General features: G+C 40.9%; 1 protein-coding gene across 1 annotated transcript in view; it reads right to left on the bottom strand.

Moving 5' to 3' along the window:
* EPHA4 (EPH receptor A4) overlaps positions 1-25,661 on the bottom strand; it is a 169,726-nt gene that overhangs the window by 30,881 nt on the left and 113,184 nt on the right. The window contains exon 6 of the mRNA XM_007957002.2: positions 662-786. Coding sequence (XP_007955193.1) covers positions 662-786 — 125 coding nt within the window. The remainder of the gene's footprint in view (positions 1-661; positions 787-25,661) is intronic.

The following is a 25,661-nucleotide window of genomic DNA, read 5'->3' as shown; positions in this document are numbered from 1 at the left end:
TTTTCTCACTCCATGTCCAGCAACTTAGAAGAAATAATGGTAAGAAAGTCCCTTGTCTTTTCTATTTTCTGTCTAAAAATGTCAAAAGTGTGGTAATCTGGTTTCAATGAAAAAACCCAGTCCCTTTTCTGCTTTTAATAAGGAAGCCAATACGTGATTATCTTTAAAAAGAAAGAGAAGGTAATTGTTCACTTTCTAGACAACCTTGAATGCAAATAGCTCTCTTCAGAATTCTGTCCTTTAAGAGAGACAAGTTATTTGTAAAAATAATGCCTCTCTACAACTTCAAGAGGCTGAAGAATATAATTTTCCTTCCCTGATTTTCTATTAAAAGCCATCAAAACCCACACCTTCCTTCTGAATCAAAGTGATCTACTTAAACAGAATGTTATGAGTACCTCCTCAATACCAGACTTACAGATTACAACTTTTGAGCAATGTGATTTCCATTACTAGAAAGGCAAAAATAGAGCTACATTAAAATGCAATATATTTTTCCTATTTTTCAAAATGATGAACTTCATAAAATTCATAATTGGATTGGCTTGGGAAGTTAACGGTACTTGGTTGGAATTCACTGGTGTTCTAGGATTTGTAACCAGTCAAAATCTGAACAGAAAACAAAGAGAAGGAGGAAAGGTCTCACTCAATCAAGCAATACCTTCTCATAATATTTGACTTCATACTCCAAGATCACCCCATTGGGTCGATCTGGTTCCAACCAAGCCAATGCAACACTGTATCTTGTTACTTCTTTAGCCTGGACCAAAGCAATGGATGATGGTGCTGTTGGGAAAAAAAAAAAAAAAAAAAACATTAAGAAATGTTACTTTTGGAAAACAACAACAAAATGCAAGTGTTAACTATCAGTCAGTAATTTCATCTTACTTAAGAAAAGTATGAACAATGGTCTTGTCACAACCCTCCTTCAACCCTTCCCTGCCGCCCAACTGCTTCCTAATACAAAAGCGTATCTTATTTATAGTCTTCACCAACTTTTTAGAAGTGATGTCTTGGAACATTTCTGAAGTAAAAGCCTGGTGGTCCGCAGACATGCAGCCTCATTTCCACCACAACTGTAACCACCCCTCATCAAAAAGCTACAGGGATGAAGGATGCTGTCTGGATTGTGGTCTTTTGCAAAGCATGAAGGCCTTCAGAGGATCTCCTCATAAGCACAATAAAACTACATCTCTTCCTACTTCAAAGGTACTACGGGTGTCATCTTCGCCTCTTCATAAATTTTATAAAAACAAGGGAATCTGCACCTCTATCTTGGGTACAAAAGGAGTGCTGGAAGGCAAACAATTTATACACTTTCCCAAGATAAATACAAGTACTGCTTAATTATAGTTAAGAGTTTTCAGTTTGACTACAACTATGCAATGATGAAAAACAAGTAAAACAGTGGTGGTCTCTCCGGACGTATATGGCATTTGGCAACTATTTTACCATGGAGTTGAAATACTGTTTTTCCTTTTGACCCAGATACACACAAAAGCAGTCCTTGACCTGGGGTGGGGAGGAGGAACATGCCGGAGATCTATCAACCTGAGCTGCTTAATTCCTGCTTCTGCACCAAGGTGGTCACATCTCCAGTCGGCTGTTGTCAGGGCTCTGCGCTGATGACAATGGCTAGCACACATGTGCACTTCTCCCGGGAGAAGAGGGACCATTCATGACATTTTAAATCTTATCTACCAAAGCTGGTCTGTGGAACCAGTGATTAGGGGGTCTTCTAAATCCAATATATATTCTCTTTTTGTCTCCAAACTGTGGAAATGTATGGAATGCCATATACAGGGATGAAAATAAACCCTACAAAATGGCCACTGTGAAAAATAGTCTCACCTTCCCCAATACACACAGAACTGCCAACCTGTAACTCAGAAGGAAAAAGAAACAAAGCAAAATAAAATGGTCACAGAAAAATGGAATGGAAAGAGCTTCCAACTTGCTTGACCATATCTGACAGGTCTATTGATGGCTGGAGCCAACCAACACACGGCACAGTCACCAATGGGAATCTTCGGGCTGAAGCCAACCCAGGAGGGAGTGCCTCCAGGAGGTGGTTATTTGACAGCTGGGCATCACTTTTAGGGATGGATGGATGGACAGACAGACAGACACACACACACACACACACACACAATCTTCCTCATTTTTCTTTCTCTCTCTCTCTCTCAATCCCAAACCTATTCCAGATTGGACCTCAAATATAAATACAAGTGAAAGATACAGTGGATACACATGTCCTCCATCAAAGACAACCCCAAGGTTAGTAATACCGATGTGGAATGACAAAGTTGCATGCAGCAACATATGGAAGCCACTGAACATCTGAGGAAAATGCAAAACGGAAATGTGCTCATTAGATGCATTAAAAAGTCCCTCTCCCCAAACACACACACACACACACACACACACACATTCACATTCTCTTTCCTTACTGGTTGGTTCAGAGCTATTGTCCAGCAGAATGCAAGGAATGACTTTCTTAAATATAGAGGTAGCAACAAGGCTGTCTGGCTGTGAAAAGCCATTTCACTCCAGGTAATAAATATATTGGCTAGCAGAGTACTTTAGCATACACTCTATAAAAAGGGGCTCTTTAAACGCTGATGTTCAGAACTGGGAAATGAAATGGAAAAGCGAGACCGTTAGAAAGAAAGCAGGAGGGAGGAAAATCATATAATTACAAAATGAACCTTCTGTCAGAAATGGTCTGGGTCAGATCCTGATAATCGACAGATTCCTCGGCAAAGTATTGCCAGCCTGACCTCCAAGTGCCCTAAATAAGATGGCTTCTCTTAGCTGCGTGTGGGAAATGACTCGGATTTCCATCTGAGAAGTTTGAGCAGTAGTATCCTGTGTCCATTCAAAGGGAACCTGAGCTTAACCAAGGTGCTCAAAAGTCTCAGGCAGGGAGTTAATGTAATCATGCTAGCTAATAGAATATTTCTAAATGTAGCTCGACGTAGAAAATTCATATGCAAAAATGTGAGCACAAACCAACAGAGTGTGCCCTGACTCAGCCATCATAGAAAGAGGAAAAGAAGCAATAAAAGAGAAACTGCAAGTGAGAGACAGGAAAGCCTCCAGGAAAATGGAATGGTTAGTACGGGATCAACCAGAAAACTGCTAACTTGACATTTGTGTGCAGTACTAACGCTACAAGGGCAACCAGACAAAGTGAAATAAATGGCTCCAGTTCACAAAATGAGTATTGGGTTGCACAGCTATAAAGTCTGAGCTCTTTCTTGAACAGATGTTCTTCAGAATGGAATGCTAGTGGAGGGCAGAATGACTACGGTAATCCGTTACCAAGTGAGGTTGAGAAACATCTCAACATGCTCACTGCATCGCAGTGTGACATGGCGGCCATTCTCCACCCCTGGGGAAAGGCTTCTTGTCTTCTCTGGTAAGGAGAACACTAGTTGGAGAAAAGCTGGGACTTTGAAGCAAAGAGGTAACTTGGATGTCACTCATGACATAGTGTTTGCCACCTTGGAGGGTTCTTCCCTCAACCTTTTTTTAACCCCAATACAGCCTCCAACTCTCCTTCTGGAAGCCATCACCCTACGTGTGTGTGGCTCCTTTCTCTAGATGATGTACTTGGAAATGGCACTTTCCCATCCTCCCCCTGACTCTCATGCTTCTCAAGCATCAGTCTTCTCATACCACATAAGTAACCAATGTCACTTTCCTTTGCCCCTGTCTTTGATTTATGTAACAGTTTTGCTAAATCGACTCACTATTCTTACTGAAATTGTTATATTTGAAAAAGAAGCTTCCTGTTAATGGTATAAGTAAAATCCTATTATCATTGGCAATTAACGGGAAAACCAAACCAAACTCACTGCCATCAAGTCGATTCTGACTCATAGCAACCCCCATTAGGTTTCCGATGTGGTAAATCTTTATGGTAGTGCCCAGTCTTGCTTCCATGGAGTAGCAGGTAGGTTTGAACCACCAACTTTCTAGTTAGCAGTCAGATGTTTTAGTCACTGTGCTACCAGAGCTCCTTAATTAATGGGAAGTAACCATAAAAATGAATATAATGTAAATAAAACAATACTATCTAATGTTTGCTGGACACCATTTTCTCTCTGAAGTTGGTTAAAAACGAGAGATGAGTCAATGTTGAAGAGGCATTAAACATATCCTGGTGCCAACTTGAGGTTCTGATCTCAGAGCATCAGAAGAACTGATTTCACACAGAATAATTCAGTATATGCATCACTCCATCTACACTTTCCCTAAAGCCACTTCTGAGACCACCATTGATATGTTTCCACACATTATGTTTCCTCTTCCATTTACAAATGTTTTGTATCCTGAGTCCCAATACTCCAGGACTGTATCCTTTGCTAACAGAATGAGAAGAAAATTGACTAATAAAATAACAAATTGTACACTTCCCCCGAATATATGGTTTAATAGGAGCTCTGAAAAATTGATGGCTTAGCTCAAGAAGAGGATTTCTAATCAGAGGGAATTTTGGTCAACACACAAAGTCCAAGCAGAAAAAGGTCCTGTTGGTCTTTCTGTTCTCTCATTTGCATTCCAGATTATGGTTCTTCCTCAATATTGATGCATCCATTCCTCACATATGTAACAGGCACCCATTGAACAAGACGCTGATAGAGAGGGGAAACAAAGCAGAGTGTAATACAATCCTTGGTATCAACATTGCCTTATACTTTAGCTTCTTCTTAACTGTTAAAAGAAGAGGGAGTGGGGGAATTTTTATAATTGTACTGAGCAAATACCCTCTACTGTCAAATCAGGGGACTCATTTTTCTTGAATTCAAGAGGAGACAGTTCCTGTTAATTCCCTTATTACCCACATTCTCTCTCAGGGATGAGGAGGATTAGGAGGAAGGCACTTCATCATCACAGTATCTTTAGACATAATACAGCCCTGCTGAAAAGTCAGAGAAGTGGCTACAATGAAGGTGGGGGCTAACGTACGTATCCTGACTAAACGAGAGAGATGTGTTTTAGATTGAAAAGGATCTCTAGGCTACCCACTGACTTCATAAAAGAAGAAATGTTTGCTTTAAGGAAAGTGGTATGTCCCTGAACATAAGCGAATGTTCTTCATCGGCCAGAATTTAGACAATACACCTAACAGGGAGAGCCAGTCATGCCAGTTGGCAGCAGTATGACTGGGGAAAGATGGTGAATATAAGACCATTAGGGTAAGAGTTATAAAAGGGTAATTGAGTGTAGTTTAATTCAATTAAGTCCTAATTTTCAAACATTCAAAATTGAATTGCCAATGATCAACAAATGACTATTTTCCTGATCTAAGACGTACATACCTGAGGCTATTTTTTCCTCACTCACTCACTGCCTTCAAGTCGGATCCGACTCATAGTGATCCCTCCCTGGGTTTCTAAGGCGTTATCACTACAAAAGTAGATTGTCCAATCTTCCTTCTGAGGAGTGGCTGGTGGATTTGAACTGCCAGCCTTCTGATTAGCAGTCAAATGCCTTAGCCTCTATGCCACCTCAAAGTCATTTCAGTGTTTATTCCAAAATATGCCCTTTGTTTCCTGTTTTATGTTTACAAATCATGTGACACACTGTCCAGTCATTCAACAAATGTTCTTTAAGCCTTTGTTTGAACAACTTACAATCCAAAGTAGAGCTAACTGGGCAAGTTTGAAATGTCAAACAATATTGGGCTTTAGAAAGGCCGTGATGGGACAAGAAAGCAGAATAGGAAGGAGCTCACTACAGATTGGAAAAGAAGCCAGCGAAGGATTCGGAGTAAGGCTGGTGAAGTAAGGACAGACAAGCAAGGCTGCGTGCAAATAAGGGGGCTACAAATATGGCTTACCTAGGGCATGTGGAATGAGGTAAAGATAAGAAAAAAAGTTTGCTCCAAATACCTAACGTTAAAATGTTCTTCACTTTACTCATTCGGTGGGAAATCTAATGGATTTTAAAAAAGATTTTGGACAAAATTCTGGGTCTGACATTTACTAATTACCATCTTAGACAAACCACTCAAATTTTCTAGCCTCAGTTTTTCCATTTGTAAAATATCTGCCTCCCAAATACAAACATGTAAGCTATGAGAATGTACACTCCATAAGGTAGAGCTTTACCTTGTTCATCTCTGTATTCTAAGATTCAGGACCATGTCTGGTACATTGTAGTGCTCAAAAAATACTCAATGAATGAGTACTTGTGAGGGAAAGTAAGTAACAAGTGTTAATATAAAATACCAGATGTAAGGCATTTTTTTTAATTGTGATTTGGGTGAAAGATTACAGAGCAAATTCACTTTCCACACAGCAGTTCACATATACTTTGTCTCATGAAATTGACTGAAATTTCCCACAATGCAACAGCTCCCCTCTCACTTCCTCCCCATAGTTACCTCTTCCCTGTGTCCTTCCCTCCCATGCACTCCTGCCCCCTGAACTGTATCCCTGTGCACACAGAGCCCTTCTATTTTCCCATGATTGTTCTCTCCAAGGAGTATATCTACCTAATGTAAATGTTCAGGCCATATGCCTATCTTTTATTTGCCAGGAAGCCACAGAAGTGGGTTCAATTCCAGACCCAAAGGGCAGCTAGGGGCCATATTCTCAGCAGTTCCACCCAGCTCTATCAGAACAGCAAACCTGGTCCCTTTTTAAAAAAAAAAAAAAATGATTTTGAGTTTTGTTCCATATTGTTCCCCTACTGTATCCAGGATCTCCTATATAGATCCCCCTAAGAATGGTTGACAGGGGGAGCTGGGCACCATCTAGTTCTAGTCTCATATAGGCTGAGGATCATGTGGTGTAGTAGTCGTTTGGACTAATTGTTTCCATGTGTCTTTCTTTTTCTTCATTCTTCTTTGCTCTGGATGAGGAGAGACGCATTGTTGCATGTAGATGACCACTAGAAAGCTTTTAAGATCCCAGTTGCTACTCACCCAAAGTAGGATGTGGAACGATGTTTTTGTGTAATACATTATACCAGTTGAGCTTGATGTCCCCTGGGACTATGGTCCTGAGACCATAGGTCCAACTACTTGCTCCCTCTGGGTAGATGGCTGTGACCAAGAAGTGACTACAGCCTTGTGTCTTGTCAGCAATTCTATGTTGTTGTTGTTATGTGCCCTCAAGTCGGACCTGACTCATAGTGACCCCTCCTTGGGTTTCTGAGGTGGTATCACTATGGAAGTAGACTGCCTAACCTTCCTTCCAAGGAATGGCTGGTGAGTTTGAACTGGCAGCCCTCTGGTTGGCAGTCAAGTGTCTTAGGCACTACACTACCAGAGCTCCTCAGCTCTTCTATATACCTGGGAATTCTCACAGAACATACAAATGTACTTTTAGAAACATTATCTACCAACTCTACACATGGTCATGGGCACACTCCCCTCTGCATAGACATACCTAATAGTTCAGCCTGTCCACCCGTTTATCAATGTTTGCCTTCACTGACAACGCAGTACTGTCTGTGCAAAAGGGTTCATCTTTATTGTCTGTATCTCCCATGTACCTATGTCTTCTTCTTCAATGCCACTGTGTTGATCACTCACATTGCCCCTCTCTTCACCCAAATAAATACTGGTCTCTACCTATCTAAGTGTTCCCTCCCTTTCCCTCCCACCCTTGGTAATCAACAAAGAAAATTTCCTTCCATATATAAATCTTTCCTTGACTTTTTACAATAATGGACTAATACAATATTTGTCCTTCTGGGATTGACTTATTTTACCCAGTATAATTTCCTCCAAGTTCATTCACATTATGTGGTGTTTCGCAGATTGTATGTTATCCTTTAGGGTTGCATAGTATTCCATTGTGTGTATGTACCATAGTTTGGTTATCCATTCTTCTGTTGATGGGAACCTAAGCTGTTTCCATCTTTTGGCTATTGTACTGCAATGAACACAGGTGTGCATATATCTGCTCTTGTCCTGGCTCTCACTTCTATAGGATATATACCTAGTAATGGAATGGCTGGGTCATATTTTAAGGAATCTCCAAACTGCTTACCACAGTGGTTGTATCATTTGACAGTCCCATCAGCAGTCTATGACAGTCCCAATTTCTCTGCATCCTCATCAACATTTGTTATTTTCTGTCTTGTTGAACATTGCTACTAGTGGTGGGGCAAGATGGTATCTTCTTGTTTTGGTTTACATCTCTCTAGGAGCTCTGGTGGCATAGTGCCTAAGGCATGTGACTGCTAACCAGAAGGCTGGCGCTTCAAACCCACCAGCCACTCTTTGGAAGGAAGGTTGGGCAAACTACTTCCATAGAAATACCAACCCGGAAACCCAAGGAGGGGTTGCTATGAGTTGGACCTGACTCGACGGCAGTGCATTGCGTTGAGTTTTTTAATGGCTAATGATCATGAACATTTCTTCATATGTTGTTGGGCACTTGAATATCCTCTTTGGTGAAGTATCTATTCATGTCTTCTGCCCATTTTTTAATTGGATTATTTGTCTTTTTGTTGTTGAGCTGTTGGAGTTTTCTATAATTCTAGAGATAAGTCCCTTGTCAGATATGTCGTTGTCAAATATTAATTCCCAATCTGCAAGTTCTCTTTTGACTCTTTTGGAGAACTCTTTGGAAGCCCATACAAATTTAATTTTAGAAGGTCCCATTCATCTAGTTTCTCTTCTGCTGTTTGTCCATTTTGGATTATGCTTGATTGTCTATTTATGCCATATTTTAAGGCCCCTAAATGTGCCCCTAGTTTTTCCTTGAGGAACTTTATATATAGTTTTAGGTTTCACATTTAAGTCTTTAATCCATCTGGAATTAGCTTTTGTGAATGGTGTGCAGTACAGATCTTGTTTCATTTTTCTGCAAATAGATATCCAGTTTTGCCAGCACCATTTATTAAACAGACAATCTTCTTCCCCATTTAACGGATTTTGGCCCTTTGTCAAAGATCAGCTGACCACAGGTCGATGGATCTTTCTGGGATCTCAATTCTATTCCATTGGTCTATGTGTCTGTCATTGTACCAATACCAGACAGTTTTGACTACTGCGGCTGTATAGAAGGTTTTAAGATCCAGGAGTGTGAGACCTCTGAGACCTCCTATTTTGTTCTTCTTCAATAGTACTTTGCTTATCCAAGGTCTCGTTCCTTTCCATATATAAAGTTAGTAATTGGTTTTTCCATATTCTTAAAGAATGTTGATGGGATCTGGATTGGGACTGCAGTGAATGTACAGATGGCTTTGTGTAGAACTGACATTTTCACAATGTTCAATCTTCCTATCCATGAGCATGGGATGTTCTTCCATTTATGTAGATCTCTTATGGTTTCTTGAAGTAGTCTTTTATAGTTTTCTTTGTACAGGTCTTTTGTATCCCTGGTAAGATTTATTCCCTATTATTATTATTATTATTATTATTGGTAGCTGGTATTGATTTCCTTGTTTCTTTTTCAGCAGTCTCTTTGCTGGTGTAGGGGAATCCAACAGACTTTGATATTGATCTTGTATCCTGCCGTGATGCTAAATCTCTCAACTAGTTCCAGTAGCTTTTTTACTGGGTCTCTTGGATTTTCTAGGTATAGGATCATATCTTCAGCAAATAGGGATAGTTTGACTTCTTCCTCACCAATTTGGATGCCTTTGATTTCCCTTTCTTGTCTTATTGCTCTGGCTAGGACTTCCAACACAGTGTTGAATTGAAGTGGTGATAGAGGGCATCTTCTGTGGTTCCTGTTCAGAAAGGGAATGGTTCAGTTTCTCTCAATTGAGAATAATGTTGGTTGTATTATGTTGAGTGATGTCCCTTCTATTCCTATTTTGCTGAGAGTTTTGGTCAGGAATGGGTGTTGGATTTTATCAAATGCCAATACTAGGCATTCTTAAGACAACTTTCCACTTGTACATGTTTTAGATGACCTTTTGTGGATTTGGTTTTGCTATTTAGGTTACCTAAGATTAAGGATTAAAGCAAATGATGATTATATTTATACATGGAGTCTCTTTCTAAGGTATATGTGATATTTCTAAACATTTTTAAATGTACAAGCTGTAAAATCTCATTCAAAAACAAGTTAACATTAAAAGTAGGATTCACTGCACCTGTTTCACAGCATTTTGAGGGACTGTTCTTTAGGCTGAGGAAGGTGTTGACAATCCTGCTCAGCATTTCTCCCCTGTATCTGTAGGGCATATGCAAATAGTTCCCCTTACATCCTAATCACAAAGAAACAGTGGTTCTCCTCCAAATCATAATCCTAAATCTAAAACAATGCTAAGAATCTCTTTAGCTTTATAAGAGTAGAGTTATTCTCTAAAGATATAGTTGTATGAACAAAGTCAGTCTTAGCCATAAGAAATCATTAGTTAATGTACATGCCCCTAAATTTCCACCAAATGGAACCAAACTAGTTGCTGTTGAGTCAATTCCAGCCCATGGAGACCCAGTAAAATTAAGTATGTGGAATAGACCATCTTTCCACATATCCTTTGGAAACAAGTTCAATAGTAATAAAAGAGATCAAAAGGAACAATTCACCAAAGGTTAGATTAGAAGCTAAATAATCTGAGCTTTTCAGTAGGAAACCAAGATGATTCACCCCTAAATAATTCTGTTCTCAAAGTGTGCGTGGAGGACAGTCTGGTCTATATATTTCTCTTATAGCCCTTACTTAGATCTCTAATCAGCTGCCCTTACAATTCCACATTGATATCCTTTGGTGCGAGTTCAGGAGTCCCTGAGAGAGTGAGCCTGCTTTATAAACAGAATCCTCATTTGCTAAGTATCCATGGTTACATTTGGTTTCAGAGTGGGCCAGGATGCATCCAGAAGGCCTGTGTGGGTTTTGTCTCTGTGTGTGCGTTTACGAAACAGAAGCAGCAGAGATTAGAGGCCTCGATCATGACACTCTAACAGTGGTACATTTCACAACCAAGAGTCACAGGAGATGCTTTGATATCAGGTGGCTTCCTTTAAGAAAGTGGTAAATTTAACTTCCTTTAGTTCAAAGCTCAGCAGTTCTTGCTCCCCACTGATGCGCATGCTGCAATTTTCTTTTATTCACTTCCTCAATGACTTGCCATTAAACACCTACAAGTCACTTTACTGCAGCAGTTTGGTACTTGTAACACCCAAATAGGATGGAGAAGAGAAAAAGGGACAGATAGGGAGGGAGGTATCACTCACTCACTGCGTGCCTCCACTCATGGGCTATAAAACTGTTTTCTGGAGTCCAGCCTCACAAGCAGTGAATTAGTAACAGTTTGGGGGGACCGAGGAGAAAAGAGGAAAACAGCTGAAATGGACGGACTGCATTTCATTACTGGCTCAAATTAGGGAGGCGGAGGGGTAAGGCAGGAAATAAACAGATGCAATGAAAGGTCTCCAGCCTGTGGGCAACAGAGAGTGAAAACAGCCTTTTATAAAGTCCAGAAACCTGAGCCCATGGTGTCAGTAGCACACAATGCCACTGTAGGGGGTAAGATGACTTCTTAACCACAGCAGGGTTGCCACCTTTCCCCTCCCCAGGATCTGAATTTAAATGGATCATGTTTACTCAAGGGGTCTTTCACGGGTAGGAAAAATAAACCCACAGTTTATACATATCTCTGCTTCATGCAAATAGCACATTTAAATTTAATTACTCAGAGCTTAAAGGTGGTTTTTGTTCCCTCTTTCTGTCTCATTCAACACCACAGCTCTGATTTGCTCTTTATCAAAGGTTTGTGCATTTTAAAATGCTGTCAAGCATCAAAATTAAATGCTTCAGAACACTAATGATATCCTTGGATGAATGAAGGGTTTTGCCGTCTCAGAGATGCTAAGAAGCCTGGCACTAATATTAATTGCTTTCTTCCATATCCCACTGAAGAGAGTGAAGGTTTTCTCCCCAAGCACTTAGCAATACCTATGGCACCAAACACCACTAAACAGTTTCTGGGGGTTTTATTCCTATGATCACTGCAGTGTTTTATAGTAGTCAACAGTTTGCAAAGAGTTTTCATATACACAGGATTTTGTCTACAGACCAGTCCAGCTGGTTTAGCTCTCTACTGTTTTGGTACTAGGGACACTCAAATGGTATGGAGAAAAGAACGAGAGATCATAGGTCATAAGTAGGTGAGATCATTGAAATTTTATCCACCCTCGCTGGAACACATCACTGATATTATAAGAAGTCACCATGCACCCTACAGCTTTTAGCTGCTACATCATCAATCCAATTTTGCCATAATCAACAAGTAAAATTGTTTACCCAGCAAAAAAGGATATAGAAAAAATAAACTTGATTTGTTCCAAAATTGATATAAAATGTTTTTCCAAATCAATAAAATACATAAAATCAAATTCTCAGCCAAAACCTTTAGAAGACTATAGATTAAATGAAGTTCATTTATATTTAAATATGGAAGTATTAATATTAATTAAGCTTATACTTAAAATGTATGAGGGATGCATTTTTTTCACATAAAGTGATTTCCAAGGTCAGCACAGAGTCTGTTTTAAATAAATACTATAAAATAAAGCACTACAGCCTAATCACACTTACTGAAGGATAAAATGGACACATTTCCAATTATTTTATTTTAAGAATCCAACTTTGAGACCGAAACAAGGTTTTATTTAACAAAATGATCCAAGAGCAAGACTTTGCAAACAACTTAACTCAAGAGCCTTACTTTATTTTTGGTTGAATAATGGCCACCATTTTACAAGACTTCTCTTATTCAGATAGCTGGCTGCGATCGCCCATCATTCTCTTTTTTCCAGAGGTGAACAGCAGATTTAGACAAATTCTACAGAAAGATATCAACCCAATTCTAAAGAAAGCAATGTGGTATCATGTTTAGCTTCCATGTTAAGTGTTTATTGAGAGAATGATAAGATGTTGGAATTGGCCTCTGTGGCTAACTGTTCAAAGATCTCAGTTCACCTCCCAGAGAGAGTTGGTTCTGGGATGGAGCTGCTCAGCCAAGGACAACATCTCCTAGACCACAGTGCATCTAGGGTGGCTCATATGACTACACTTTGAACCAGAGAATGTGGAGAGAAGAGATTATTATACCTGACCCATAAATAGCTCCCAGTGACACTTTAACTGAAGACTCCTCTCTGTTCTCCCCAATCTGCCAATTGAATGTTGATATCCTGTCGACTTGGAAGGCCCATATCAGCCCTCCCCCTTCATCACCATCAGTTGGATATAACTTAAGCAAAAAGGCATGTGACTGCTAACCAGAAAGCTGGTGATTCACACCCACCAGCCACTCCTCAGAAGGAAGGTTGGGTAATCTACTTCTGTAGTGACACCATCTTGGAAACCCAAGGAGGGGTTGCTATGAGTTGGATCCAACTCCATGGCATTTGAGTTTTTGTATGCAATTCTATTGTGCTAACTCACTCAGGTAACCCATTCAGTTATGGGAAAAAAAAAAAAAAAAAGACAGAGAGAGAGCGTTTTCATATAACCAACACAAAATAAGTGTTTTAGTGTTATGGCCTACAGAATTTTGGGCTATGGTTTGAACCAGCCTGAATGGCCTTTAGGTCTTCTCTTGGGAACTCCAGCTCCTGAATATACACAACGAGCAGATATCGACTCCTTGTGAAAAGCTAGTGAGTAATGCCAGTAACAGAGGACAGAGCCACAGCCATAGGTCTTCCAACAGTGAGCAAATTCAGGGGACTTTCAGAGCACTGACTGGGCCAAAAGATTGAACTGAGCTTGTTTTAATGTGAAGTGGGAGAAAGCGAGAGAGCTCTCAAAATGGCTTAGTTGAGTTTTTGCTTTAGAAAAGAGTTGTTTTCAGTGCACATTTAGCAGTTTAAGCAGTTGAAGATTCAAGCCACATGAATCAGCTAATCTAAGAAATATGAGTAAATGAACCAAAAATCATCAATGGTGTCTACTGCCATGCATTTCCACACACTGACCATCATTTTACACTCACCACTCTCTGGGGTAAGTGTAATTAAAAGCCAAACCAGTTGCACTATTGAGCTGATTCTAACTCATGGTGACTTTGAGCCCAACTGTGCTCTCAAGGGTTTTCACCATCTGTGATGACTTGGACACAGACAGCCAGGCCTTTCTTCTGAGGTGCTTCTGGGTTGATTTCAACCAGTAACCTTTGAGTTAGAAACTGAATGCTTCACTTTTTGTGCCACTTCAATTACCACCCTTCTTTTGTAACTCAGGCATAGAGAAATTATTAGATGAAAGCAATAAATTGGGATTTAAATCACAAGTCTGCCTGAGTCAGAATTACTGCATTTGTATGCAAATAACTCACAAGTTGTATGTTTTTTTGCAAACTGTGCAACCCTCTCCCATGTTTGTTCCCTATGCCCTATATGCATGTTAGATGCACGTGTGCATTACATACGTGGGCATGTTATTTGTTAAGAATATGGTATGTGATCTCTCCTCTGTACCACATACCTATAAATAACACACACAATGAACTACATTTATTGAGTAATTACTCTAAGCCAAGGATTATTTTACATCTTTTGCATGTACTAATTCATACAATATTCATGAAAACCCTATGAAGCAGATACTATTATCCCCATTTCACAGATGAGAAAATTAAGGTACAGAGAATTTGAATAATAGTTCCTAAGTGGTGAGTTCAAAAGTCTGGTTCCAGAAGATGGGGCAATCTACTTCCGTAGTGATACTGCCTCGGAAACCCAAGGAGGGGTCGCTATGAGTCGGGTCCGACTTGACGGCACATAACAACAACAACAACAACAACAACAAGTGGTGAGTTCAAAAGTCTGGTTCCAGAATACATACTCTGAAGCATCAATCTACAGAAAACATGTAGTCTCTTTCACTCCTTCATCTGCTAGGACATTTGAGACTCCAAAGTTAAGTAACTCTCTATCACAGAAGCAGCAAAAACAGCAAATCTTTCTGAGGTCTGCCATATGCTACAGACAGCACCATGCACACTGTTAGTTGTGAGATACCCAGAGACAAGTTAGACAAGAACCTGCTCAGAGACAAACGTTAAAGCTTGTTAATGATATATCATCTCCTATCACAGTTACCTAAAAGGCCAAGACAAGAATAATCTAAAGCCAAAATTTTCAATGACAAGAAAATGGTGTTTTGTTTAGGGAATAATGACTGGGACGGGTAAGCTTCTGGAAGGCTAGCGACGCTCAATACCTTGACTTGGGTGCTGGTTACACAGTGGCTTGCTCTGAAATAATTCATTGACTGCACATCTGGATTATGCCCCCTTTTCTATATGTGCACATATTTCACAATAAAAAAGATCCTACTCAAATAAAAATGGTAACCAGGAGAGTATTAATAATGAAGTATTAATGCCAAAGTATTAACAGAATTCTTAGAAAGTCCCATCCAAGATCTTGAGTTAACCCTCTGGGTGAAAGATCTTGGTTTTTGCATATTAGGACTTTGGTAACCACTTAATCATTAAGCTTAATATCTGAGCCATTCAGCAATCTCTGTTCTCTGGAGTAAGGAAAATGTATTACTTAAATGCCTGTTAGAGCTTTTAAAATGCTAACTACTACTTTGAAGGAACATTACTACATGTAAAACCACACAATTAGTTGTAGAATTATAAGCGGTGACAGCTCCACTCGAAACCAAGTGCCCCCCACCCCCGCCCCAGTCCTTGAGAATTAACTAGAAATTACTTAAGGGCCCCCAGAGTGTCTCTGCTCCAGTTCGAGTGTGCCCTCTGTTTCGTCTGAGAGCTGCTTGTTTTACTTTCTACTTGCTTACTAAGAAATTTGTTGGCAGGTTCCGACAAGGATAGCCTAACCCTTGCCAACAGAAACATGGCAGGACACAGAGTGTGTATTTCCCGTTAAGTAAGAATGCCAGTTTGAGGCAAGCAGCAAAGCAAGCCTTTCTATTGGAAGGTAATTTGTAAGACTTTGCCTGAGCAAGCAAACTGTTATAAGAAAAGAAAATGGGGGAGTGTTAGCTAAACCTTATTTATTTATTTTTTTTTCTTTTCTCTGCATGTCTTTAGTATGATAAATCTTCTAGGTGGGCCAAAATATGCTGAAAAAAGTATCTAGCCTCAACCCTTTATTGGAATTCCTTTCTGCAGTCTAGGTTGGACAAGAGGGGAAGTTCTGGCAAAGGAAGCCCCTCAGTAACCTATCATGCCCTCCGAACTTAATGTGAATGGTGTCGGGAATGGTTCCTTTCTATTGAGCAGATAGACAGCAAAGAGAAAGGGAAGGGATTAGCTGCTGTGAATTAAAGCTTCTGTTCCTTTAGCTGCCAACTCCACTGGAGAGCTTCAAGCATTCCAAATCTGGAAAGAAATGCTGTGCTGTGGGCTTCAGGTTCTCTTTGTTACCCGGACAGCTGCTAATCGTCCTGCTGTGTTAGGAGCCAGTGAGACAATGCTGTAACATTTAGCTTTCTGACATCCAAAGCATCTAGATCAGTCCCCAATTAAAGATGTATTCATCACAAAGACTCTAAAAGCCGGGATGATAGATGCACCCAGTAAATCTTGGCTCCTGTCTTTTACTTTCCAGACTTAGATTTCTGCATTTACAAGTAGAAATGCTTAAAAGCCTGCTCCAGAAACTGACCAATAAAAAGCCTTCTTCATTACTGTACCTCACATGCCTGACGATTTCCGACCTCTGAAAAGCCTTTTCAGAAAGAGGCAAAGACATTGATCATTCTGCTAAAAGAGCCTGTCTGCTTCAATAAATAGATCCGCTGTGGTGTTGTCATCTTGATTTTTTAAGTGTGATAACTAATTCAGAAGTGTGCCTTTGTCACTTGCTAAGGGAGGTCCAGATCATCTGGGAATCAGAGGAAGAAAGAAAACAACTGTCAGTGAAGGCACCTCAGAAACTTCAGGGGACAGATTATGAATAACACTAATAAAGTAGGACACGGGAAGGAGCTCGATCCTGCGTAAGGCACAACCCCTTCCAAGGACAACTCCAACGTTTTCCACTAAGAGGAGCGAGAAAACTGGGGAACCTGCACACACCGTCAAAGGCAGAAAACTCGCAACACCCAGAAATTAAAAAAAGGCAGTCCTGTCAGGTTCCAGCTCTCACAAGTTTCCTTGTACTAACACTACTAATAACCTCCCACAAGCCAGTCCAGATCACCCACAGGACACAGCCCTAGAGTCACTGATGGCAGCTCATGCTGGACTGAAATCCTTGCAACAACAGACAAGAGTATGTGTTGGATGACGGCCCCTGGAACTCCATGCTCTGAAATCTGTTTATTAAAAGTATCTCAAAGTTCAACTTTGTTTACTTTGGTCTCCATTCCTTCAGGGCAGGAGGACAGTAGTATTGAGTTTTCCATCAAAGAGTACCATCCATAGCTTGTTATAATCCAACCCCAAAACAAAAGGAAAAGCAGAAATGCTGACCTCTATTAACTATAATTTAAAATGAAGAAAAATGTCCCAATAGTTTCTTTTGACCTCAGAAAACCAGCATCAGCCATTCTGGGTTATTGAAAATCTTCAAAAATTACATGCCTGCTTTCTGTTTCTCAGGCTAATGGAATCAATGAAAGATAAGTACCATATTTGCAAGGTGCTAGGTTGGTGCCAGGAGCTCTGGTAGCATAGTGCCTAAGGCACTTGACTGCTAACCGGAAGGCTGGCAGTTCAAACCCACCAGCCACTCCTCAGAAGGAAGACTGGGCAATCTACTTCTGCAGTGATACTGCCTTGGAAGCCCAAGGAGGGATCACTATGAGTCGGGTCCAACTGAATGGCAAACAACAACAACAACAACAAGTGTTGGTTGCCAGCTGGTGCCAGCTTCAGAAGCAGAATGCCTTAGCTTTCACTGAAGCCTGAACAGGTCATGAATAACTCCTTCCCCATCACCATCTCAGTGAAGGTCCACCCTCTTCCAAATTGAAAGACCAGGAAGTCAGTTAGTGTCACTTATGATGTGAGCCTGTCAACTAAGACTTGTCACTCTAGGGCTGCCAGATGGCCGAGCCTTGGACCATTTATAATGTAGTCCAGATTCAAGGAGGTGACCTAAAGACAGAAAGGTCCAGAGTCCCATTAGTCATCTCCTGAATTATCCAATTCCCCAACACATACGCAGTTGGAACAGGATACCTATTTTTCCTAATGGTCACTTGTAAAGGTCACATGACCTACTCAAAAAAAAAAAAAAAATCACCATAAAATGGGGGTATTATCTCCTTAGCATTTTTCTCACCCGTTGTCCTTTTAAATCTCTGAAAGTGCTTTTTAATAACTCATCTTTCATTCTCTTGCTGCATCTGAAACACATACATGGACTAGAGAAAACACTGAAGTGAAAAATATCTGTCAAAGAATAAACTGTGATCCATGAAATTATCAGCTACAGACTATCACTGACAGGACCAGATAAGCAAAGGAAACATTTTAATAAAACGTTGGTTACAAATCTTTGTGCTCTATTGTACTGAGAGGAGTTATTCAAAATCAAAATGTTCCTTGGCTTAAAGAGCAATGTCTAAGGCTTGAGAAGTGATGGTCATGGATGATAAAATGAAATGTGCCACATGTGAGGAAAGAAAAAAGAGAGACAGAAAGAAACAAGAAGACGACACATCTGGGTGAAGGTCAGAGACCTTCTTATCTTATTCTCAATTTGGGTTTAGTGCTCAGGGGTCTGGGAAAGTTCTGACCCCAGGAAATCAAAATAATCAAGTACGATATCCATAAACTAAAGAATGGAGAAGAACTAGGTTTCAGTGCTACCAAGGAAATCCACTGAACCACTTGCTGTGTGTGTCAAAGTAGAACCATGCCTCTGAGGGTTAACAACAACTAATTTTTCAGAAGTAGGTTGCAAGGTCTTTCGGATTCCAAGGTACCTCTGTGTGGATTTGAACCCCCAACCTTTAGGTTAGCAGCCGAGAGGCTCCACTGCTAGGAACTCTCCCTTTTACTTCTATCCAAATCCTTCTGATCTAGTGTTTTGCTATCTATGCAGACAAGCACAAAGAAGCAACTGGTGAGTGGAGCAAAGAGGTCTAGGAATCTTTGCATTCGATTACAACTCAGTACATTTGGAAAATGTTTCATAAACAAATGGTCACTGCATGTTCTCTCTCTCAAAAAAAAATGTTCCAACAAAATTGGTATTCTTGCAACCCCCTATTTGAAACTATCTTTTCAGCAATTCTCTCAAAAGCTATGATATAGGTTACGAACAGGAGCATAATTTATGAGAAGAGATTTTAAGCCTGGGAATTTGCAACCTTCGAATTAATTAATTAATTAATTTTATTTCGGGGTGTCAGCCAGAAACTAAATTGCATGTGCCAGATAGTTTCAACTCCTACAGGCATTGTAAGACTGAGGCCGAAACAACTGAGCTATTAAATTTTAAAATGTTATTAAGGCCAATAGTGTCTCCAACTGGATCTATGCTTAAGAACTCAGGATGACTTTGGTAGTCATTAAGAATAACAAAGAACGTAATAGAAAAGCGATAGCTGCTTTAGGACCTGACTTTTTCCTAACTAGGGGCTTCAAAGCACCTCACTAGAGTCTCACTCAAACACAACTTGCTGAAATGTGAAATTCAGTGTAACTGGCTCCATCCAGGAATCAATCTGTAAATACCGAAGGACCTCATTAGAACAACATCTCACCTAGAAATTGTCCCACAGCACGGCCTCGAAGTGACATTGGAGCAGGACTCCAACACACTAGGAGCAGTTTTATGGAAGCGATTCGGTGTATGTCCTCAAACAGGAAAGTGGGGAGGGGCTGGAGGGAAAGAGGAAAAGCTATCATCAAGAGTACCCAAACAGTTCAGGTGTACACTTGAAGATTACCAGGGAGACTTAAAGGGCTTCTCACCTACCATTCTCCCCCAAACAATACACCTTTCTATGAAGACTCCTTAATAAATCAGCAGCCTCTTATAGCCTCTATAGACTATACTTAACTACTCTGCATTGGTGTGCCTTTTAAAGTCTCTGTCATGGTTACAAGAAGACACTCATTTTCATAGAGCGGGATTCTGCTATATTTGTTCTCCTTGCTTTCAGTGTTAAGACAAAGCGACAGGAACCCCTGTGACATGCTGTCATTCCAATTCCACCCCCACCGTATACTGGGAGAAAAGAACTTCAAAATGTTAGCTCAAAAAATTCCCATGTCTCCCAAATCATTCTCCCCAGGTAGTTTTCTAGAATCAGTCTTTTCCGGAAGCCTGGAGGATCAGCTATCTCCCAGGGGGCTCTAACACACACCAGGGATCCACCGGCATCTCTGGGGTCACCGGAAAGTTTCACATGAGAAAGCCAACCAGAAGGCCCTGATGATCTGGGAGAGTGGAAGGCATATTGAAGCTTTCTGCCAGGGGCTATTCAGAATCCCTGGCTTGTTTATACATCATCCCAGGCCTTGATAAAGCAACAGGGATGAAACTGTGCTCCCCTCGACTTTCACACTTATTATGCTAAAAAAAAAAAAAGGATAAATTAAAGTTGATTCAGAAGGCAGATTTATGGCTCGCAGTATGTTATCTAGGCAAACACAAACTCTCCAGGGAGCCATTGTGAGCTGGCCCATTTTCAGTGTTTGTTCCAATGGATGGATCTTATCCAAGCTTGCTGCACACGGTGCACCTGTTGGTGGTAGGCCCCTATTCAGCACCCACTGAGAAGTGAAGCTCCATACAGAAGTCTTCTTTATATGCCCACGTCACATCCTAAAAGGCTCCCAGACAAATCTATCTATCTATCTATCTATCTATCTATCTATCTAATTATTTAAATTGTCTATCCAACAGCCTCCATCAAGAGACTCTTTGGAAAGTGAGGACCAGAATGCCCTTGAAATTCACATTCAGACATTATCATTTGGAAGATAGGAGGCAAAAAGGGATGGGCCATTCTTCTCCTTTCTTTTCTCTCCCCTTCCTTCCCAAGAGCAATAGCAAAAATGGAACAAATATTTCAAGCCACAATAATTTTATCCATAAGACACTGTAGACTAGTTTGGTTTTAGAAAGCAGGTCTCATGCTCTGTTAAGCACAGAACACAGTGTGGTCCAGAGCAGAGCCAGAGTTTCTTTAGGTCAGACTGACCGTTTTATCAGAACAAGGAAAGAAGGAGCTTAATGGAAGAGATGCTTCTTCAAGCGTGTCTCTGGGGCAGCCATTTCCCTACTGGCCAGATTCCCATAGTACTCTGAGTACTGCACCTTCACATGTGGGACCAAACAGGAAGGGACATTTCTCAATGAAACCCATGGTGTTCACTTGTTCACTAGACATGTGACCACACTGACGCCTGGCAACATTTCTGTATCATTATCTAGGAGCCTACTGAACCTTTCTCATTCTTTACTTCTGACACACTCAAAGGAGTAAAAGCATGTGGGATGGGAGGAGGTGGCGATGGTGGGGATGGCTCATTAAGATAGACTCTTAATGATCCTAGTGGATAGAACTAAAGCTTGTTTATCTTGACAGATTAAACTTCAAGACCTAAGAAAATCCTCACAAGCCTGGAGTTGAAGACAACGTAGAAAACCCTTTCTTATTAGACTGTGATGACGCTGCACTCCCACACCATGACCACAGCACCCACACTTTGAGAGCCAAAGGGAAGCTCTGTGCATTTGGGTGACATGGGAAGGCATTTTAATTAGCCACTGTAACTTAAGATCTTTCCACGCAGGGTCATTCCTGCAGCACGGCTTTTAGTTTTCACAGTGTTTAAAGGGAAAAACAAAACAAGAATGTTTAAAGACATCAGTAGGGGGTTAATGAGAGCGCTGACAGAGGTTCTCTGGATCTTTTCAGTGACGCTTAATTGCAGACTGGACTCCAGAGTGTCTTCTGGCTCCTCGGAGGAGATAGTAATTAATTTAGCCAGCTGGAGGAACTACATAATTTAGAAGCCCGTCTAGAGCCTTTGCCAGCCCTGTACTGTTCATTTGTCATTTCGGCCAGGCACTGACTCTGTCAATCTTTTCAGAGCTTCACCAGAGGGTGTGCAAGCTAGTGGCAGTGTTCAATGCACCTAGCACAACACCGAGACACGAGAAACAGATCAGAGTCAGACTGTGGGGAGTTCAGAGTGAAGGCTAGTGAACGGTTTTCTCGTCTCATAAATTAACCTATGTGTATATTTATGGAAGGCTGAAGGGAAAAATAGGGAACAAGTCAGGGACAAACAGTACTCTCTTAGAATGAAACAAGCACATCTTTTTAAAAAAATGCACCCCAACTTTTACTTTATGTGCAATAATTACCAGCAGGCTCCACGGACACAATTTGCCTATGGTGCTCACTCAACCTTGAAGCTGGGTAATTTAGTAGGTTCTTTGGGAAGGCCTTTATTTCTTCCCTCCTCATCAGGACTCATGGCTTCCATCCTGAATACAAATTCAAGGACCCCGGTGGCACACACACGAGACTGCACACCACTGCACATCTACTGGTTCATTTTATATTTAATTATGATCATAATTAGTAGGTATCCTTAATAATTATAGTGGGGGCAACAACATTTCATAGAAAATAAATTCTTTTTGGTATAAAGTTAGAATCAAGACATTTGTCTTTCCTTAAAGTAAGAAAAAAACAAAAAAAAACTGTACTGCATGTCCTTTTAAATGCACATTTCACAGGCATTATGAACTAGACCATGAGCCCCAGGCTGGATCGGAGTGTTAATGAGAAAACTACAGCCTGGTTCCTTGAATCACACTGTGTACTTGATCAGACCCAGGCCCAGAAAGAACTCTTCATTCACGGTTCAAACCCACTAGCCACCCTTTGGAAGGAAGGTTGGGCAATCTACTTCCGTAGTGATACAGCCTCAGAAACCCAAGGAAGGATCGCTATGAGTCGGTTCCGACTCGAGGGCAGTGAGTTTTTTTGTTTTTTTTTTTAACCACTACACAGAAGGAACCCTGGTGTCACAATGATTCAACGGTAGGCTGCTAACCTAAAGGTCAGCTGTTCAAATCCACCGAGCAGCTCCCATAAGGATTATAACCTAGAAAACCTGACGAGGCAGTTCTACTCTGTCACCTGGAGAGGCTATCAGTTGAAATTGACTCAACAGCACCTAACAACAACCATTATGTAGAAGTTCCTAGGTGATGCAAACAGTTGAGCGTTCAACTACTAGCTGATAGACTGGCAGTTCAAACCCACCCAGACTCACTTTGGAAAACTGCTCTGGTGATCTGCTTGCAAAAAGAAAATGTCACAGCCTTGAAAACCCCATGGAGCAGTTCTACTCTGCACACATGGAATTGCAGAGCCAGGTCAACTCGACAGCAACTAACCACCAGCACCCCACGTACTAATAACACAGGATGTACAAACAACTCTTCGGCAAAAGGTCTTTACAACGTGAAGAATTTGTAAACGTGTCTGTAGAAGCATTTCTTTGTTTTATAGATTTCACTAGCTCTTTCCTTGCTCTTCTGTTAAAATTCTTAGGGCTAAGGAAAAATAACATGACATACATGAGATCAAAGGCAAACAAGAACTCTTCTTGGGAAAAGGACCATGTAAAAGAGCAGAACATATGATTTTTTAAAAAGAAAATTGCTGCCAGCATCCAGGAACTAGAGGAAAGACTAAGAACACACACTTTAACAAAAACCAGAACACAGCCTCATCAGAGTTCAGCATGTTCCACGTTATACATTTAGAACTGAGTGTCAGCTCTGGTAGCACAGTGCCTAAGGCATCTGACCTCTAACCAGAGGTTGATGGTTCAAACCCACCAGCCACACCATGGGAGCAAGACTGGGCAATCTACTTCTGTAAAGATTTACCACCTCGGAAACCCAATGGGGGTCGCTATGAGTTGGAATCAACTCGATGGTTGGGGGGTTGGTTTGGTCATTCGGAAAAGATTTGCGATATAGCAAAACCTATGAAAGCCGGAATCCGCGTAAAGTGGAAGTCTGTCAGAGAAGGAAATGCAAATACTTTCCACTAAGAGAAAACAATAGAAAAGTGGTGAGACAGCACCCTGTCAAAAGTGGAAAACTTGTGAGACCTGGAAAAACGAAACAGTCCTACTGAGTTCTGGCATCATAGGCTCCCAGTATAAGAAAGCCAAGGCACGTCTGACATCCTAAGTATGTCCAATTCTGTTTGCATAGTCAAACCTCTGAAATAGAAGGTGTCTTGCCAAATGCAAAAATTGCTGAAAAGTGAGATTAATCTACATTTTAATCCACTACCTCATTTGCCTGAGCAGAATTTCCAATAAAGGACACCAACATTTCAACATCCACTCAATTTCCTTCCTAGATTTGGCATGCCAGAGAAAAGTCTGGCAAACTTTTTCTGTAAAGAGCAAGACAGTTAATGTGTTAGGCTTTGCAGGCACATTCATTCTCTGTTGCAACTAAGAAACACTGTCATCATTGTGAACACAATCACAGACACCATGTAAAAAAAAATGACCATGGCTATGTTCCAATAAAACTTTACTATGGACACTGAAATTTGAATTTTGTATAATTTCCAAATGTCAGAAAATATTAGTCTTCTTTTGATTATTTTCAAACATTTGTTGTTTTGTTGTTGTCAATTGCTGCTGTTGTCAGCTGTTGCCGAGTTGGGTCCGCGTCATAGCAACTCTACACAAAGCAGAATGGAACACGGCCTGGTCCTGTGCCGTCCTCACAATCCTTGCTATGTTTGAGCCCATCATGGAAGCTCCTGTGTCAATCCATCTCATTGAGGGTCTTCCCCTTCAACCATTTAGAAATGTAAAAACCATTCTTAAACAGCTGTAGAAAAACTGGGGGTGGGCAAGATTTGGCCGGTGGCCATAGCCTGCCAACCCCTGCTCTAGGACACTAAAAGAAGTCAGGCATATTTGCACCTTAAAAATATCAACAGACATTTTTCTCTCTTCCTTTTCAAGCTTACAGAAGAGCTTCAGTCCTCATCACATTTCATTTGCATTTAACATTCCACTGACCAGTTAAACCAGTTGTCCGGGAGTTGATTTCAACTCATGGTGACCTCCATGTGTATTAGCATAAAACTGTGCTACAAAGGGTTGTCAATGGCTGACTTCTCAAGTTGACTGCCAGAACTCTCTTCCCAGGCCCCTTGCGTAGACTCGAACCTCCAACATTTTGGCTAGCAGCCCAGTGTGTTAAGCATTTGCACATGCAGGGATTCCAACATTCAATGACAGTTCCCCAAAGCACCAGCTGTGCTTTCTGCGTGTTGCTTTGATCTCAGGCCAGGTTCAGGACCACTCTAGAGCTCTCCCTTATGCTTAACCATGGACCAGAACTGCTTGTCATGATAATCTTGTGTTTCAGTGCCCTTCCTATCGGGCCAAACTGGCCTTACCGGTATCTCTCCTTTCTTCCTGTCACTTTCTACTCTTAGGCATTACTTATATTAGTATTACATAACTACCCTGTGGTAGTTAAAGCTGTGTGTCAATTTGGCTGGGCCATGGTTTTGAAAGGCTGGACAGTTAGATGCAGTTATTCTCCATGATGAGATTGGAATCAACCCCATGTTAGAATCTGCTGGGAGCAGCTAATTAGTTGCCTTTGGGGTGTGGCCCACTTCCAGTGTACATGGGGAAGTTTGAGGAAGGTGTCTAGCTTTTGGCACACCTGGCTCCTACATTTGGCCATGTCTTCATTCAGCAGCCTGCCATGTTGCCAACTGATCTTGGGA

The sequence above is a fragment of the Orycteropus afer genome, unplaced genomic scaffold, assembly GCF_000298275.1.
Source record: "Orycteropus afer afer isolate SDZICR_OR568_19922 unplaced genomic scaffold, OryAfe1.0 scaffold00002, whole genome shotgun sequence".
In the NCBI taxonomy this organism is placed as follows: Eukaryota; Metazoa; Chordata; class Mammalia; order Tubulidentata; family Orycteropodidae; genus Orycteropus; species Orycteropus afer.
This window is presented reverse-complemented; position numbering and strand designations above follow the sequence as displayed.